General features: G+C 43.1%; 1 protein-coding gene across 4 annotated transcripts in view; it reads right to left on the reverse strand.

The window, feature by feature from the left end:
- The window catches only part of HERC2 (HECT and RLD domain containing E3 ubiquitin protein ligase 2), a 222,288-nt gene that overhangs the window by 14,272 nt on the left and 189,147 nt on the right, over positions 1 to 18,869 (reverse strand). For all 4 annotated transcript variants that reach the window (XM_040425137.1, XM_040425134.1, XM_040425136.1 and 1 more), the window contains 12 exons: positions 16,414 to 16,569; positions 16,217 to 16,332; positions 15,938 to 16,136; positions 15,627 to 15,841; positions 15,098 to 15,275; positions 14,640 to 14,801; positions 13,406 to 13,497; positions 9,766 to 9,905; positions 4,635 to 4,822; positions 3,045 to 3,242; positions 1,207 to 1,290; positions 20 to 161 (listed from right to left, as the gene is read on the reverse strand). In XM_040425137.1, the coding sequence (XP_040281071.1) occupies positions 20 to 161; positions 1,207 to 1,290; positions 3,045 to 3,242; positions 4,635 to 4,822; positions 9,766 to 9,905; positions 13,406 to 13,497; positions 14,640 to 14,801; positions 15,098 to 15,275; positions 15,627 to 15,841; positions 15,938 to 16,136; positions 16,217 to 16,332; positions 16,414 to 16,569 (1,870 nt within the window). The remainder of the gene's footprint in view (positions 1 to 19; positions 162 to 1,206; positions 1,291 to 3,044; positions 3,243 to 4,634; positions 4,823 to 9,765; positions 9,906 to 13,405; positions 13,498 to 14,639; positions 14,802 to 15,097; positions 15,276 to 15,626; positions 15,842 to 15,937; positions 16,137 to 16,216; positions 16,333 to 16,413; positions 16,570 to 18,869) is intronic.

An 18,869-nucleotide genomic window follows, 5' to 3' on the forward strand; every position in this document is an offset into this window, starting at 1 on the left:
TAAGTCTAAAATCCCGTACCAACGAATTTGACCTTCCAGACGCGATGAGGTAACAGAAGGCTGTCAGGACTGAAGGATGTCATTTTTGCACACATCTGGCCAAAGACAGATTTGGTACCATCTGGACCTGCCAAACCTCCTTTACTTCTTGAACGTTTCACCTATTAAAACAAAGAACTCAATCATTAAAATGGCTGGTTATGATCAAAAAAAGACTGGAACGACAAACAAAATAACTAGATGCATACAGCACATTCTATCTATAACTAATATAGGCTATATTTTACATGGAAGCATATTGAAGGGACTCTCTCACCCGTTTCATACTGCTCTGAGGGCAGCATAAACCGAGACCCTAAATTAAACACTGCTTCACTTACTTGAATTGACCAAGCCATTTTGCTAAAATCTGTATTGAACAACTCAGTGCAAGCAGAGTGCCAGAGTCTGCTCAATACTGAGTGTGCGCCAGGGAGTATATGCATATTCCCCGCCACCCCGCCATTGATTGACTTCGTTTTTCCTATAGCAATCAGAGACCGGGAGGAAAGAGAGTCGTGAGCTCATAGACATGGGGATTCCTGGGCATTGTGTACTGAACAGCTCCAGCACTAGGACTGCATTGAAGATGTTCAATAAAGATTTTCGTAAACCGGCTGGGTCAATTCAAGTAAGTGACCAAGCAATTTGCTAAGGGTATCTGTCAGCAGTTTATGCTACTCTCAGATAGGGCAGAATACAACTGGTGACAAATACCCCTCCTTGATTATAGTGCATACAATTTTATAGCTGTATCAGATTTACAAAAATGATCATTTCCTAGGCTAAACTGCAAGCCAATTATACAGAAGTTATTTTTCTTCATGCTTAAAAGGGGTTTGCTGGGTTGACAAAACTGATAGCCAATTCTGGGAATAAGCAATCAACTGCACAAGCCTGGAGGTCTGAGCATGCCTAATGATCAACTGTCTTAAGGGGCCACAGTGCTCAAGTGAGATGAGGGGTCATCCGTGCCAATCAGCTGTCTCATGACCTCCTCAGAATAGCCCATCAATACGGTCAACCCTGGAAACATAGCATCATACTCATCCAACTGTATATCAGAGAAAGAAGTTGGCCTGCATTACAAATGCCAAAACACACAGTTCAAGGAACAATAGTGTCCTAATTATTCAATCACAGATCAATCTAGACCAAACAACTTACCTGTATCCGGTTTAATTCAACCACTGGGCCATGTTGGCGGTCTCGTACCATGGTTGCTTGGACAACTTTGCGGAACGCAGCCTCCTGCAGAGTCAATTTAAAAGTTAGAGCAACAGCAAAAATACGCTAACAGCACAGATTGCACAATCTTGAAAGGGGTTGTCCACTGATTTTCTATTGATGACCTATTCTCAGGATAGGTCTTCAATATCAGATTGTGGGGGGCCCCAACGATTAGCTGTTTGAAGAGAAAGTAGAACTGGTAGAAGCTCCTCCTTCTCTTCTCTGTTTACTTGGTCGCCGCAGCAGTGATTACACCTAAGCTGTCTCATTCACTTCAATGTGACAGCTCATTCCAATTCAAGTGAACAGTAGAAGTGAATGGGACGGCTCCAGTGTATTTACATCTGTTCACCACTGCAGTTGCGATGGCGAGCATGTAAACAATCAAGAGAAGCCAGCGCTCGTACAAACCCTGTTCTCTCTTCAAATAGCTCATCGGCTGGTGTGTCAGACCCCCGCTGTCCGATATTGATGACCTCTCCTGAGGACAGGTCATCAATATAAATAAAGCAGACAACCCCTAAACTTTTATTCAACTTTTTTTTTTTTTTTATTGTCCCAAATGCCCTTAAAAAAATCATTTTTCTAATATACTTTATTAACAGATTTTGCCTTTTTACTAAAGAAATTGTCACCCAAAGTCCTGATTTCTACCGCACTTTAAATTCACTATATTCGCATATTGCAGACTTCTCATAGATTCCTTACACTGTAGAAATGGGGCCCGCAATGAACGGAGTACAGGAAGGAGCTGGGCCAAAGGCTGGCATAGCACACGGGTGCCATGTAACAATGTGCTATGCCAGGATTAGCTGAGCGAAGTGGGCACAGGCATGCTCCTACCCGTATACCACTTGCTGAGGGCCACATTGCTATAGCTCAAGGTATCCGTACGCCGGTGAGAAGATAGCGATATGCAAATATAGTGAAATTAAAGCGCAGTACAAATCAGGACTTTGGGTGCCAATTTCTTTAGTTAAAAAGCAAAATCTGTTAATAAAGTATATTAGATATTTATACAGGATTAAAAAAAAAGTTGAATAAATGTTTAGTTACTCTTTAAGATATCATTTACAGGTCATCTAAGCAGGAGAACCGCATGTTTTCAGTAGTGTCCACACTGCTCACTCTTCCCCACTGAGTACTGCTCGATTTGTATGGTCAAGTGGCATGTCCCTGGATAAAATGCTTGTTAGACGGCTGCTTAACATCTACCACAGAAAGAAGGTTCAGCACTGTATATGTGAATAAGCAAGCCATGCAAGGACAAGACACAACAGATTACAGTCAGAACAAAAACCATGACTATCGCAAGAGATCGCTTTGTAAGACTTCAAGGGGGAGTAAAAAAAAAAAAATAAAAAAAAATAAATAAAATTAAAATGGAGGATCCCTTCCAGGTCCTCATTTATTGAACATGCAACATTTTTTAATAATGTAACAATTTGAAGTTTTTTTTCCCACAATGGGCCTTTATTACCTATCCACAGAATGCTACACGGAGCAGCAGTCAAGCATGAGCAGTGCAGCTGCATTCAAAGTCTATGGGAATGACTGACAGCTGATGATGGCGCTCAATTATTTCAGTCAGTTGTACAGACATTGAATGGAGAGGGAGGGAGCAGGCTTGACTTTTCCATTTAAACTCCTCCTTACTGTGTGACTATAGGGAGGAGGCAAGTAAATGGAGAGTTCTAGAATGACCCTTTTCTAGTGACTGCTGACGGCCAGGGATGACACTTCTCAACTGTGGGAAAACCAGTTTAGACATATACCTTTCCTTGGGAGATAAGAATCCCACGCAACGTATCGAAGCCAACTGAAGGACCTTGACCAGTCTCCTCCAGCCTTCCTTCCAAATCAAACATGGGGATGCATGGACAAAAGAGCTCAGAGATATGATGAAGTAACAGTAACCTATTCCTTAAACCTATAATGGCTATCTCTTGCAGGTGGTTATATTCCATTGGTACCTGTAAAAGTAAATGTCAATGTCAGACAGGTTTAAGATTGAACCGTATTGAAAGGACAAAAATATATCCAGTAGTCCACCTGTTACTAACCGGAGCTAGGGTGCACAGCTGACACAATGACTAAACAATATACATGTTCTGTCTTTTCATCTTTATGTCATTTGTGCTATTATGTGCCCAGGTGACAGAAAATGGGAAAAGAAGAAACTCTGGTCACCACCTCAGATGTGCAAGAACTACATTTAACACATTTGTTGGACAATAATGATTGATATGGACTTACAAGGCTCAGGTGAATTGTATGAAAAACTAATTACCCTGTATTACCGCTATATTGTAGACAGCGTGCAGGTAAACACTGAATAGGATGCAGCACATGCACACCCTCTTTAAAGACTATGTAAACCTTTGGATTGTACTCATTTTGAGCTAAAAGTCATTTTCTCAATTGGTCTTTATTAAAAATATTGAGCCCCTTTTTCTGTGCAGACTTCAGTTTCTCTAGTAACAGGATCTGAATTTTCACTCTGTTCTGTCAGGCAGCTCAACTGATGGCTCCTTATCTCTGACCTCATAAATACTCATTATAGCTCAATTCTTAGCTTACTCATAAAGGCCCATTCACATGACTTCTATTTCGTTTGGCATTCATTCTGCAAGTTTACGGATCAGATGCAGACCCATAAATCTCAATGGGGCCACAAAAGATAGACAGCACACGTTGTGCTTTCCGCATCTGCATGTCCATTCCATGGCCCTGCAAAAAAAATTCGAACAGGTCCTATTCTTCTAAGAATAGGCATTTCTATCATAGGGAAGGATGTTCCGATCTGCAAAACGTGCACTGCAAAAATAGATAGTCATGTAAATGTACCCTAAAAATGTGGCTTGAAGGGGTTATCCGATCCTAGAAATGACCCCCCATATGCCCGAGCCAGTCACACTGATTCTACTTACCTGGCTCCCTGCCGCTCCTGGTCCCCGCCCCTTCTCCCCATCCGCTTTCGGGGAGAAGCAGCGGTGGCTGTGCGGGGACCAGGAGCGACAAGGGGAGCCAGGTATATAGAATCAGTGTGAGGGGCCTGGGCATATGGGGGGGTGGAGGGGGGTTGAGGCAGTTCCAGGATCGGATAACCTCTTTAAACAAGTGTTTATGACCTTTTAGTAATTTAGAGATAAGGTTTATTAGATGACTGGCACAAAGTAAAAGTATCCTTTGTGACAGAACAGTTAAATTTTTTTTAAAAATAATTGAGAAAAATAATTGTTAGCCTAAAATAGGTAAAATGCAAATTGTTAAAAAAAATTAATTCCCCCCAAAAGGTGTATATAGCCTTTAATGCCCTATATAACAAAAAAAAAGGCAATATAAACATGTCTGGAGCAGATTACCTGTGTGGGGAGCTTGCCAGCATTGGCAGGTTTACTTGTAGACCAGGCCAATGTGTGAGCAGAACCACAGGCGACTCGGTTTATCTTTTTACCCTGAAGAGCTGCTACAAGGCGAGGTCGCTGAATCGCGTTTGTGGTTCCATCTCCAAGCTGCCCTTCATCATTATCACCCCATGTGTATACTTCACCTAAAAAAATAAATAAAAATACAACAATTTCAATGTATGTAACCATTCAAATGTAACATTTACATAAAATGTCTGGCTAAGGGCTCTTTCACACCTGCGTTATTGTCTTCCGGCATAGAGTTCCGTCGTCGGGGCTCTATGCCGGAAGAATCCTGATCAGGATTATCCTAATGCATTCTGAATGGAGAGAAATCCGTTCAGGATGCATCAGGATGTCTTCAGTTCCGGAACGGAACGTTTGTTGGCCGGAGAAAATACCGCAGCATGCTGCGCTTTTTGCTCCGGCCAAAAATCCGGAACACTTGCCGCAAGGCCGGATCCGGAATTAATGCCCATTGGAAGGCATTGATCCGGATCCGGCCTTAAGCTAAACGTCGTTTCGGCGCATTGCCGGAGCCGACATTTAGCTTTTTCAGAGTGGTTACCATGGCTGCCGGGACGCTAAAGTCCTGGCAGCCATGGTAAGTGTAGTGGGGAGCGGGGGAGCAGTGTACTTACCGTCCGTGCGGCTCCCCGGGCGCTCCAGAGTGACGTCAGGGCGCCCCAAGCGCATGGATCACGTGATCCATGTGATCACGTCATCCATGCGCATGGGGCGCTCTGACGTCATTCTGGAGCGCCCCGGGAGCCGCACGGACTGTAAGTATACCGCTCCCCCGCTCCCCGCTCCTACTATGGCAACCAGGACTTTAATAGCGTCCTGGGTGCCATAGTAACACTGAAAGCATTTGGAAGACGGTTCCGTCTTCAAATGCTTTCAGTACACTTGCGTTTTTCCGGATCCGGCAGGCACCTCCGGCAACGGAAGTGCATGCCGGATCCCAACAACGCAAGTGTGAAAGAGGCCTTACTTTGTGCCTGTCTACAATTCCAAAAATAAAGCCCAAAGATGCTGGCTAAGCACCCACGCTGGAGCCGTCATCAGCTATTGGACTAATATACTAAAAGACAACAGCATTTGCTTCTATATAAGAAAAATGAAAATGGAAAGACACAATGTGCTACGGTGACAAAGTCTGCATTAAATCTGCTAAAGAGTTCTTCGTAGGCACGCGTAGAAAGGAAAGATGTAACAGACTCACATTACTGGTCGTCGAATTAAAAAAAGATGTAAAATGTTATTTTCTAGCAAAAGTGTAACATTTATCAGTGCTAGAAAAATACCCTACTGGCATGGTTGTTTGTCAAATGGTGCCGTGCGTGGTACAGGGCTGTGACAACTGTGTCACATATGTTTGTTAGGCAAGTCAAGTAGGTATCTGAATATATTCCAGGGATTTCTAGGAACAGTCCCAGGTTTTGAAGAATTTAGCCATGGGTGTATTAGTCATGCATAAAAACTAAAATTATTGAAAAAGAAAAGAAAAGCCATTCAGACCACGAGCTAAGATGTGCTCCTCTAGGACGACATCCACGTCTGACGGCAGGAGGCAAAGTGATGTTCCCCTGACAGACAGCTAGTCGGCCATATGTACTGGGCACTGCCTGGCTGGTGGAAGCTAAAGGGAAAGAAGGGGGTACTGGCAGTCCATAGAGGATGGGACCAGGGATTCCCTTCCTGAAATCTGTGTGACGTCACCAACCTGACAAGCGCAGGCAGATGTAGCTTGGAATGGCCATAAGGTTGGGTAAGAGACGCTGAGGTGCATAAGGCGCAGTCTTGGCTTCAGATATGTAATAAAATCATAAGGGCTCATTCGGACGACCATACGAATGGGTCTGCCTCAGTTTCCGCAATTTTGCGAAACGGGTGTGAACCCATTCATTTCAAAAGGGAAATTCTGTTCCGCGGGCCCGCATAAAAGATAGAACATTTCCTATTCTTGTCAGCAATTATTTCATAGGGCCGGCCATGTGCGGTCTGCAAAATGCTAGATCACTTCTTTTGTAAGATTCATAGCCCTATGCGTGCCCGTCAGAAAAAAGCAGCGCCAGCCAGTTAACACAAAACTGTGCTTTGTGACAAGGAAGGTCTACTCTGCAAATTTAAAGGGCTTTTCTGGGATTTTTATACTGATCACCTACAGTATCCTGAGGATAGGTAATCAGTATCAAATTCCTGGAAAACCCCTTTAATTTTAAAAGGGAATCTGTCCACAATTTTACGCAGACCCATTTGATGGCAGCATAAATGGGCGACAGGCGTCTGTAGCAAGACATTGCGTCACTTTCTTGAATTGACCAGGTAGTTTTCCTAAAACCAGTATCCAGCAGCTCCAGTGCGAGCCACGTGCTGGAGGGCACCGCACAAACCTGGGAGTCCCAATATGCAGGAGCCCAGCTCAAGCAGCATAAAACTGGTGACAAACTCCCTTTAATGTGTTACCAGCTTTGTAACTGCCACTTATTGTAATAAATTAAAAATATATTCGGTGTGGGGGGTACTATATCTCCTTATGGAGGGCGAATACATGGTGTGAGGAGTCTTATAGGCTAGGCAATGCTCCTCTGCATTTCTGGGAAGGGTGGATGCAAATCATCTCATAGTTCTAGTATATGTTCTGCCTGTGATGCCACCAGATGTAAGGTAGCTATCCTAAAGGTCAGTGTTCAACCGTTTAAACAGGCCTTGAGACACGACAGACAATAATTGCGCCGGCTTAATGGTGGAACATTGACCTATAGGATAGCTACCTTACATCTGGTAGCATTATTGGCAGAGCCTGCTAACAGTTCATTTGCATACCAACTTGACATAAAAATATTTTTAAAAAACCTTGAAAGACTATCTGTCACTAGAGTCCATTCACACGTCCGTAAGTGTTCTGCGGATCCGCAAAACGCGCACACTGGCAATGTGCATTCCGCAATTTGTGGACCGCACATCGCCGGCACTATAATAGAAAATGAGTAATCTTGTCCGCAATTGCGGACAAGAATAGGACATGTTCTATTTTTTTTGCGGAAACGGAAGCACAGATGCGGAAGTGCAGATCCGCAAATGCGCTCAGCACATTCCGGCCCCATTGAAAATGAATGGGCCTGCACCCGTTCCGCTAAATTGCAGAACGGATGCGGACCCATTTTGCGGACGTGTGAATGGACCCTTATAGTTTTCTCTGACATCATAGGGAAGAAGGCACAACTTAACACTACACATACCCTGCATAGGGGCACTGTGGCAGGCACAACGTAAATGGTCTACTACAGCTATGTCCACCTCATAGGCTGACATCCCACTTATTTATGTGTCTCATCTGCCTAGGACACAGAACACATTTTCCAGTGACTGTTCCTTTAATGGTGAGAATGGATGAGGTGGTAAGTAGTTCGAGATCTACCCCTGTCACGGTTCACCCACCCTAATCATTACCTGTCATTGGTAGAGAATGAGATGGATGAATTGATAGTTCATAACCCCTTATCAGCAGCATTATTCATGGTAATAAGTCACACTTAGACAATACATGGTAAATCCAAGCGTAATTTACCTGAGTCACCACAATATGTATTTATAACAAGGCTCAATGAAAAGAGCAGGATCTGCATGAAGTTTGGATGTCTATTCTATGAACAAGGCATGGTTGTCTATGTGACTGCACCATGATGTAGGTTTGTACAGTGCTTCCTCAGGATACTATATTTTCAACATACAACAGTCTTTTCTGAGCCATTGGAAGTTGAAACCAGACAACATACAACGCCCAAGGCTCAGATCCAACCATTCAAGGTCACTTCTCTGGTGAAATGGCTGTATAAGTTGTCAGTTAGCAGCTATTCCTGACTGTTATATGTAAGGACTTGGTTCATCTGTCTTAGTTACCCGCTTATTTTTCTTAAATCTCCATTCTCTCTTATCTTGGATGACATTTTGGGGCTCTGGAACTGATTCCTCAATTTACAATGGTTTCAACATACAATGGTCGTGCTGGAACCAAATATTGTAACATGAGGGGCCACTGTATGTAGTTAACCCTCTTCTGTACCAGACATTCTTTAAAGGGGTCGTGTCACTTCAGCAAGTGGCATTTATCATGTAGAGAAAGTTAATACAAGGCACTTACTAATGTATTGTGATTATCCATATTGCCTTCTTTGCTGGCTGGATTCATTTTTCCATCATATTATGCACTGCTCGTTTCCATGGTTACGACCACCGTGCAGTCCAGCAGCAGTGGCCGTGCTTGGACACTGTAGAAAAAAGTGTCTGCCTCTCTGGTAACCGGGAGCGCACATAGGCTGGTGCTTTTTCCTATAGTGTGCAAGCACGGCCACTGCTGCTGGATTACAGGGTGGTCGTAACCATGGAAAGGAGCAGTGCATAATATGATGGAAAAATTAATCCAGCCAGCAAAGGAGGCAATATGGATAATTACAATACATTAGTGCCTTGCATTAACTTTCCATTTGCTGAGGGGACACAACTCTTTAATATAAAGAAATAAAATACTTGATGACCCATGTAGATGAATACAAGTGGCCAGTTGACCATTCCTCGGTTTGTTGGCGTTTTGCAGTTTATTATATATATATATAATTTTTTTTATTTTGAGAGACCTCAGTCTCGAAAGCTTGCCTTATAACATCATTTATTTTAGTTAGCCATTAATAGGTATCAAATTGCAATATTTGAGACTGTTTCTCTTTTTGAGCGCATCCAGACTAAATACAAATCTCACGCACTGCATTAGGGTAAAATCACAGGCTGGAAATTTCAACTGAAAGAGCAACAGGAGGAAACAAAGTCCATAGATTAGATCAGCGCCGCGGAGATTATATGGAGACAGAACCTTGACAAAATATTAGAAAACTCAGGAACCAATAAACCCCAGTATATCCTCAGGGAACAAGCAATAAACGCTGGCCATTTCCACTGTGAGATTGGCTATAAAGTCTAGCATCAAAGACAAACTAATTTTATTCTGAAAACACCACCTTCACTTCTTCAGCACGCAGGCTGGAAAAGAAGAAAAAATGCACGCAAGAGAAAAGCTATAGCTTACCATCCTCCGTGCAGCACACACAATGCAGTGACCCTGTGGCAATGGCAATAACTTTCTTCCCTTGAAGTCCCTGGACTTGCCGTGGCCTCCGCACATGATCATCGGATCCATGACCAAGCCGATGATAGTCACCTTTTCCCCTGGATATTAAAATTCACATCTGAAAATTCAGTTCAACCAACATGCGCTACAATTTGCTTTATTTTATAGGGGATTTGTCAGGAATAGGGATGAGCGAACGTGTAGTTTCAAGTTCGACGTACAAGGTTCAGGTCATCTAAGAAATGGATTCCGCTACCACACACACTGATCATAAGTTATGGTCCGTGGTAGCAGAATCCATAATGGAACATATTCAGAACGTCCTGACGTTTGTTCTGTGCGGAGCTCGAAGCGGGCGCCACCTACCCCATATTGCCGCAGGCTGCTGCCTCCTCCCTCTCCTCCTTTTTCTAGCCAGAAGAGGACTCGGCAGCGCGGTAACGGCACGATCTTAGAGCGCGACTAAAGTTAGTATACCGCTTCTTCTTGGATATATTGATATGGACCATGCTGGTATAACCTGGGCACCTCCTGTATAAAACTATATATGTACAGCTGGTATAAGTTATATATCTTCTTGTAGTGACATGGACCATGCAGTTATAAACTGGGAATACCCTGTATTGTACAGGAGATGCCCAGGTTATGGTCATCCATATCTTATATACAAGAAGATGTATAACTTATACCAGCTGTACATATATAATTATATACAAGAGATGCTCAGGTTAGACCAACATGCTCCATATCACTGTATACAAGATATATAACATAGCAGCTGTACGTATATAATTATATACAGGAGATGCCCAGGTTATACCAGGATGGTCCATATCACTATATACAAGAAGATGTATAACTTTTACCAGCTGTACATATATAATTATATACAGAAGATGCCCAGGTTATACCAGCATGCTCCATATCACTATATACAAGAAAATGTATGACTTATACCAGCTGGACATGTATAATTATATACAGGAGATGCCCAGGTTAGACCAACATGCTCCATATCACTGTATACAAGATATATAACATAGCAGCTGTACGTATATAATTATATACAGGAGATGCCCAGGTTATACCAGGATGGTCCATATCACTATATACAAGAAGATGTATAACTTTTACCAGCTGTACATATATAATTATATACAGAAGATGCCCAGGTTATACCAGCATGCTCCATATCACTACAAAAAGATATATAACGTATACCAGCTGTACATATATAATTATATACAGGAGATGCCCAGGTTATAACAGCATGCACATATATAATTGTATACTGGAGATGCCGAGGTTAGACCAGCATGGTCCATATCACTATATACAAGAAGATATATAACTTATACAGCTGTACATATATAATTATATACAGGCGATACCCAGGTTATTCAAGCATGCTCCATATCACTATATACAAGATATATAACATAGCAGCTGTACGTATATAATTATATACAGGAGATGCCCAGGTTATACCAGGATGGTCCATATCACTATATACAAGAAGATGTATAACTTTTACCAGCTGTACATATATAATTATATACAGAAGATGCCCAGGTTATACCAGCATGCTCCATATCACTACAAAAAGATATATAACGTATACCAGCTGTACATATATAATTATATACAGGATATACCCAGGTTATAACAGCATGGTCCATATCACTATATACAAGAAGATCTATAACTTACACTAGCTGTACATATATAATTATATACAGGAGATATGCAGCTTATACCAGCATGCTCCATATCACTGTATACAAGATATATAACATAGCAGCTGTACATATATAATTATATACAGGAGATGCCCAGGTTATAACAGAATGCACATATATAATTGTATACTGGAGATACCCAGGTTAGACCAGCATGGTCCATATCACTATATACAAGAAGATATATAACTTATACCAGCTGTACATATATCACTATATACAGGATATACAAAGGTTATTCAAGCATGGTCCATATCTCTATATACAAGAAGATATATAACTTATACCAGCTGTACATATATAATTATATACAGTAAATGCCCAGGTTATACCAGCGTGCTTCATATCACTATATACAAGAAGAGGTGTAACTTATACCAACTGTACATATATCATTATATTATAATATATATATTATGTTTTGTGTTAACAATATGTTAACGTCAGCCTTATGGTTGCCTTCAACAGGTGATAAATGTACGAAGCTACGCCTAACTGGCATAGTTACATTTATACAGTCGCAGAATTGCGGCCCTTTTGAAGACAACCATAAGCCTGATGTGGCCCTCAGCAAAAATGAGTTTGACACCCCTGATTTAGAGGATCATCATGTAATTTCTGCCCTAACATGAACATAATGGGAGACAGTTATTCAAACCCCAGGAAGATAAAAGTGGATCAGGTGGCCAGAGCAACCAATCAGATCCCAGCTTTCACTGGTCGCCTAAGAAAGAAGTCTACTTTTCCTTGCTCTAGTATTGATAAACCTCCTCCATATGTTGTGGTGTAGAGGATGCAGAAATAAATCTGTCATTAGCTGGCCTGTCTGTTTTGTACAACTCCAGTGCCTCCAATGAAGTCTGTCACATGGATCACCAATATGAAAGTAAACCTATTGCCATGCACAATAAAATACCTTCTTTCTTGATGTACCCTTCATTCTTCGTTTCTGTCTTTCATTTTAGCGTAAATCCACTTTTTGTATTATGCAAATTAGTCAGTAAGATGTCCAGAGGGGCGTTATTATCTTTCTACGGAGCCCCCAGTGCCCAGCCCGCCTTCCATTAGAGCACAAGCACGCCCCTCCAGGGCCGAACTACCCGCCCACACCAGCAATGTTGGCCGCCACCCCCACCACGTCATTGAGGCGATGTAACTCCGCCCAGATATGCCTCATGCAACGCCAAGAAATCTAGTGCAGGCGCAGGGCTGCCTGCGCGATGCGGATGCTCCAAAGGGCAACAGCTTCAAATGTGTCACCGGGCATGCGCCGAGACAATAGCGCGCGTTATTTGTAGACAGCTCGAGCCAGCAGTGTTGGATGAGGCATATGTGGCCGGAGTTACATCTTACATCGCCTCAATGACGTAGCGGGGGGGGAGAGGGGCGACTTTCAACAGTGCTGGTGTGGGTGGGTAGTTCGGCCCTGGAGAGGCCAGCTTGGGCTCTGATGGAAGGCGGGCTGGGCACTGGAGGGGGGCATTCCTGGGCACCGTAGAAAGATAACGCTCCTCTGGGCACCTTGCTGACTAATTTGTATAATACAAAAAGTGAATTTACGCGAAAATGAAAGACAGAAACGAAGAATGAAGGGCACATCAAGAAAGAAGGTATTTTATTGCACATGGCAGTAGTTTTACTTTCATATTGGTAATCCATTAACAGTTATCATTGTGAGGGAACCACTTTATGTGGTAATGAACCCCATGGTTAGTGAGGGTGCCTGCAGTCAGCCCCACCAATCTAAAACTGATGGCCCATCGAAAAGAACAATATGTACATTACATAGAACAAAGAGGATCTTCTAGATGCGTTGCTACACTTTACAATAGGAAAAAAATTAATAAAAATCGGCGTACCATGTATAGACAGCGCCGGACTTTGTCAGAGCCACAGAGAACTGAGAACCACACTCCACTTTGGTGACTCCAAGTCCTGTCAAGGAATCAATCTAAAGAGAAAAAAATACAGGAAGCAGGACATGTAAAAGGTGTAAATCCACAATCAGATATCTGTGAGAACATCAGGCATCTCTTCTAGGCTTAACAAGCTTACATCATTTATTTTTTTCCAAATCAGCCAATATAGAATTGCTGCTAATTAAAGGTTCACCCAAGAAAAGTCATAAAAATCTTATGTTATGCAAGAGAATTCTGAACAATATTTCTTATTTCTCACTTTCACTCTCCAGTCAGCAATTCATTCCAAAACTCAAGATTTACAGGTGAATTATTAAAGAGATTGTGCACCTTCGGGGGCCTTTCGACCAGACCCCTCCCAAGTCGCCAGAACTGTGGAAGGAAGCATACTTACCTACCTGCTCCCCTTTGGTTCCTCTGTTAAACTTCCTATTTGATGGGGGTCACGTGGTCGCTGCAGTGGTGAATTAACCCCCGTGGGTCAAGTGATCCGGTGATGTGACGCATGGGGGGGGGATATGTCACCACTGCGAGGAAGTTTACAGCAGGGACTGGAGCACAGCAGCAGGGGACCAAAGGAGCAGGAACCCAACGTTGTTGAGCAGGTACATAGGATTCCATCTGCAGATCTGTCAACATGGAGGGGGGAGGGTCTTGCCGAAATGCCCCTTGAAGGTGTAGAATCCCTATAAGCAACAACTGCATTTTAACATGTTCAGAGTTTTGGCACAGTTAAAGCAATTTTGTGGTTCTAGTTGCGTTTAGTTTTTTTGTGTGCCTGCATCTTTTTTTTGGTTAAGACACCAGCTCCAGATGTTAGCTAAAAGTCGATGGGAAATATTACATGCAGGACAAATGAGCCTTTTTTTTGGGCTACTGCTGTTTTAGTTAAGTGGCATTCTTTGGGTCTCTATAATTTTTGGAAAAGCACAGCATATTGAAGCTTTTGGTGTTTTTTCTGTCGTTTTGTAATCTCCTTCTCTATAGGGAAACAAACACCTGAAAAACTATGTGGTTCACACAGATGGACAGAACCCCCCCCCCCCCCCTCTGTATGGAAGTAAACACAAGCAAATTCTATGCCATTTTTTGAGTGCAAAAAATGAAGTGAAAATTCATGAGTGTAGAGTAGAGGCCCATCAGAACATTTTACACACTTTAAGGAAAGACTTACTTTCATAGGTACTTTACAACCATCACTGCCCCCTCGTCCAAGTTTTCCATAATCTCCATCCCCCCAAGACCAGACTGTGTCATCGTCAGTCAAGCAGAGCGTTTGTGCATCTCCGCTGCCACAGGCAATGTCAATGACACGATATCCTTGCAGGGCCTCCACCTAGAGAGCGACCATAAAGACTTTAGATTAGGAGCAAATTAATGCAGTCTATATGTTTAATAAAATGAAGGCCAAAAAACAGTAAGGGCTACGCTCCCAATATGGAGGACTCCTAGCGTGTGTTCACTAGAAGGGGAGACACTCAAAGCTTTTACCTATCTACCTTACACATGGCAGGTAATGTAATCACCTAGTTACACACCATGCAAGAACCACTTTCACATAAGCCTAGTAAATATCCCATACATGTTACAGGGTGGTAAAGATGGTATAATATTCTTGCATAGGTGACTCACCAACTTGGGCTTCAGCTGATCTTCACTATCACCATGCCCAAGACGTCCATACCTTCCTTTTCCCCAGGTGTACAGTTCTCCAGCAGCTGTGATACATGCGCTGTGCGCACCACCTGCGGCTATATCTATAACTTCTGTTCCTCGTAAAGACTCAATAACACGAGGTCTATCACATGGGCTGCAAGAACAAAGGCAAAAGTAAAGACCGAGCAGGAGAACACATGAATGATAAGAGCAACAAATCGTAAATATAAAATCTACGTTAGCGGAAGGTAAAAGAGGTTGCATAGAAACATATTAAAATTTCTAAGTTAAGAGACACATGAAAAATCATGACATGGCTGCTGCACAGCTCTTTTACCATGTCCTCTACTACTTATCCACATACTATGAGTGGCATTATATTAACAGTGCACATACTGGGAACCATGAGCTGCCACGGTTGCCATTTCTATTGCTACTTCGTCGTGTACAATCCCTTTACATATCTACGAACTGAATAGTTTTATGGTTATAAGTCGTACTGTACCTTCTGTTCCCATGGCCTAATTTTCCATCTTCCGCCTCTCCCCAGGAATAGACTTCACCCTCAGAAGAGAGTGAAAGACAGTGCTTTCCACCAGAGTTGACTGCCACCTTTTTCACAAAAACATGTTGAATGGATTCCAACAGTGTGGGTGTAGACACAGATTCAGTGCCACCGATGCCCAGCCTACCACCAGCCCCATAACCTGTGGCATACAACTGAACAAAAAAACATATGATCAGTGGAAATCAACATTTTGGAAATTACCGTAACTTTTATTACAGCAGAAGGAAAGCATTCACCAACTTCCTTACTTTCCCATCAGCTGTGACGGCAAATAGAGTTTGCTCTCCTCCAATCAACTGTATAGGTCTTAGTGTTGCCAATGCTTCACATGGTGTAGGGACCTTGACTTTCGCACCTTCAATACCTCCAAGTTGTCCTCGGTGATTATGACCCCAGCCGTAGATGGTTCCACTGCCACCAGCTGACAAAGTCCAATCATCAGGTCGTCTATGAAGACAGATTATTTTTAGGCTGTACATTTCTTATATGCCAATTTACGTACATTAAAAATATACAATATTCCAAACCTATTCATCCACTGGACAAGTTGCTCATCTTGTTCTCTCCTGAAGATCTCATGACTCTCATGGACCGTATTCATAGTTTCATAATCTGCCATCAGCTCACGGATTTTCTTGGCAACCTTAACACAAAAGCAAAAATGATTTGAGTTAAGAAAAAATATGATACACAACATTGTCACACGGAGAACCAAAAAGTATACCTCATCTAAAAACAATCGAGGGAGCGGTGTTCTCTTGTCCAGTGCAACAGCAACTCTTGAAGCCATACAGTACCTCCTGAACCATGCCCACTTGTGAGTCTCTGCACAGCATGGAAGAGTATCTAACTCAAGATCACAAGCAAGGGCCACCAAAACCTGCAAGATAACATCCCCAATGTTACTCTGAATATGCTTTACACAATAACTTCACAGGGCTTGACCACTGATCACAGTAATGAATCCATAAAAGTTTTCTTGGATTTAGATTGCTTTACATTGGCTCCAGAATGAGAAATGTAGGCAGTATCCTTCAATGTAGTACAAAGTGATGAAAAACCTTGTAAGAAAACAGCCTTCAAAATAAGCACATTGTGGATCATTTTTACGTAAACTGAACTATATGGTATAGGTCTCCCTGTTCATGAATATCACTGAATAACATATGTTTGTAAAATTATTATAAGTTAAAAAAAATTCTATGGTCTACATGCAGCTAACCCTGCCTTTCCCAGCAGGACAGCCAAAAATGCATATCAAAGGGCTTAAAGAGGACCTTTCACTGGTCCTGACATTACCATATAAATTCCTGGCAGTGTAGGGCATATTGATGAGATGTGATCTCACTTCTTATTTTTTTTTCTGTCGGCTGCTCCGTTCCCCCACCGTGCCCCCCGTTCTGGTTTACGGCCCTGTATGTAAATCCATACCATCGGTACAGGGAGGAGGAGACGGCTGTGTTTCTCACGGGGTGTCTCCTTCTTGGCTATGGGTTAGCCAATCACAGCGGACCACATCACAGCCAGGGAGAAGGTAAGCTTTTTTTTTTTCTCCCTGGCTGTGAAGCGGTCTGCTGAAATTGGCCAGCTCACAGGCAGGGAGACACCCCCCAAGAACCACAGCCTTCTCCTCCTCCCTGTACCGATGGTATGGATTTTCATACAGGGTGGCAAACCAGAACAGGGGGCATGGCGGGGGAACAGAGCAGCCGACAGAAAAATAAAAAATAATAATAAGCGATATCACATCTCATCAATATGCCCTACACTGCTAGGTATTTGTATGGTAATGTCAGGACCGGTGAAAGGTCCTCTTTAAAGGGCAGCCATCAGTCCTTCTTTCAATGTGGTCCAAGTACCCAGGCCTCGGGGGGGGGGGTCGTGGCCGGAAGCTGATATGAGCGGACGCATGTAGAGAAGCTCCGAGCCCAAATCCCTAACTTCTACTTTATCGCGACACTTATCTGCCGCAAAAATTACCTCCAGAACCAGCAGGAGGTCGGGAAAGTCCCGCAACATAAACATGTCCCGAAACAAAGCACAGTCCGCTGCAGAACGACTCCGAGAGTTTGCCCGCGTGGAAGACCAAGATGGCGCGGGCTCACGATCCTCACCAGTAGAAGAGGTAGCGGAAGATCCTGCGCATGTGGGAGCAGAACAAACGGCCGCCGAACCATCCCTTAAGCAAGTCACTGAACAGTTACTGCACGCAATATCTACCTGCCGCACATCGATGGTAGGTAAGCTGGAGGAGGTGAAGGTGGACATAGGCCTACTCCGTCACGACATGCAGGCTATTCGGGATCGCGTAAAAGAGGCTGAGAACAGGATCTCCGATGTGGAAGATCGCTTGCAGCCGATCCCCACGAAAGTGCAGGAGTTGGAGCAGAAGGTCAGCTTCTGGCAACAAAAATGTGACGATTATGAAAATCGTACACGCCGTAATAACTTACGGATAATCGGAATGCCTGAAAGAGCAGAGGGCAATAATCTGTGCGAATTCGTCACTACATGGCTACGCAGCTCCTTTCCAGAGGAGTCTTTCTCAGCAGCGTTTATTATAGAACGCGCACACCGGGTACCCGCCAAACCCTTTCCACCGGGGACCCCACTGCTTGCAAGACTTCTAAACTCGATGGACAGAGATCATGTACTACAGATGGCACGTACCAGGCGAGAACTCAAGTATGAAAACAGCACCATCATGATTTTCCCGGACTTTTCATCTGAATTGCAGAAACGAAGGGCGACGTTTAGCACAGTGAAAAGGAGGCTGAGAGAGAAGAATCTGCCTTACTCCATGGTGTATCCGGCCCGCTTAAGAGTAGTGGATGGGGAAGTGAGCCTGAAGAAGCCACTGACTGGCTGGATGGAAGGGGAAGGAATGCAAGGGCTCCAAGATAAAGTTGTGGACAATTAAGTTTTGCTGATGGCAAGGCAAGGAGAGCCGGGGACTTTAATATATTACCTGCGGTAACGTTATATATGAATATATACTCAGCCTATTGGAAGTTAAGCTATTATTAGTTCCTGTCATAGGATTTCTCCTATATTACTATCTATATATATATGATCATATTTGAACAAGGTCAGAAAAATGTGATAGGAAGAGAATGGAACGAACAGGCCTGTTACTTTCCATGTTATAGTAGGTACTCAGTGCAAGCTGACAAAACCGGA

The sequence above is a fragment of the Bufo bufo genome, chromosome 3, assembly GCF_905171765.1.
Source record: "Bufo bufo chromosome 3, aBufBuf1.1, whole genome shotgun sequence".
In the NCBI taxonomy this organism is placed as follows: domain Eukaryota; kingdom Metazoa; phylum Chordata; class Amphibia; order Anura; family Bufonidae; genus Bufo; species Bufo bufo.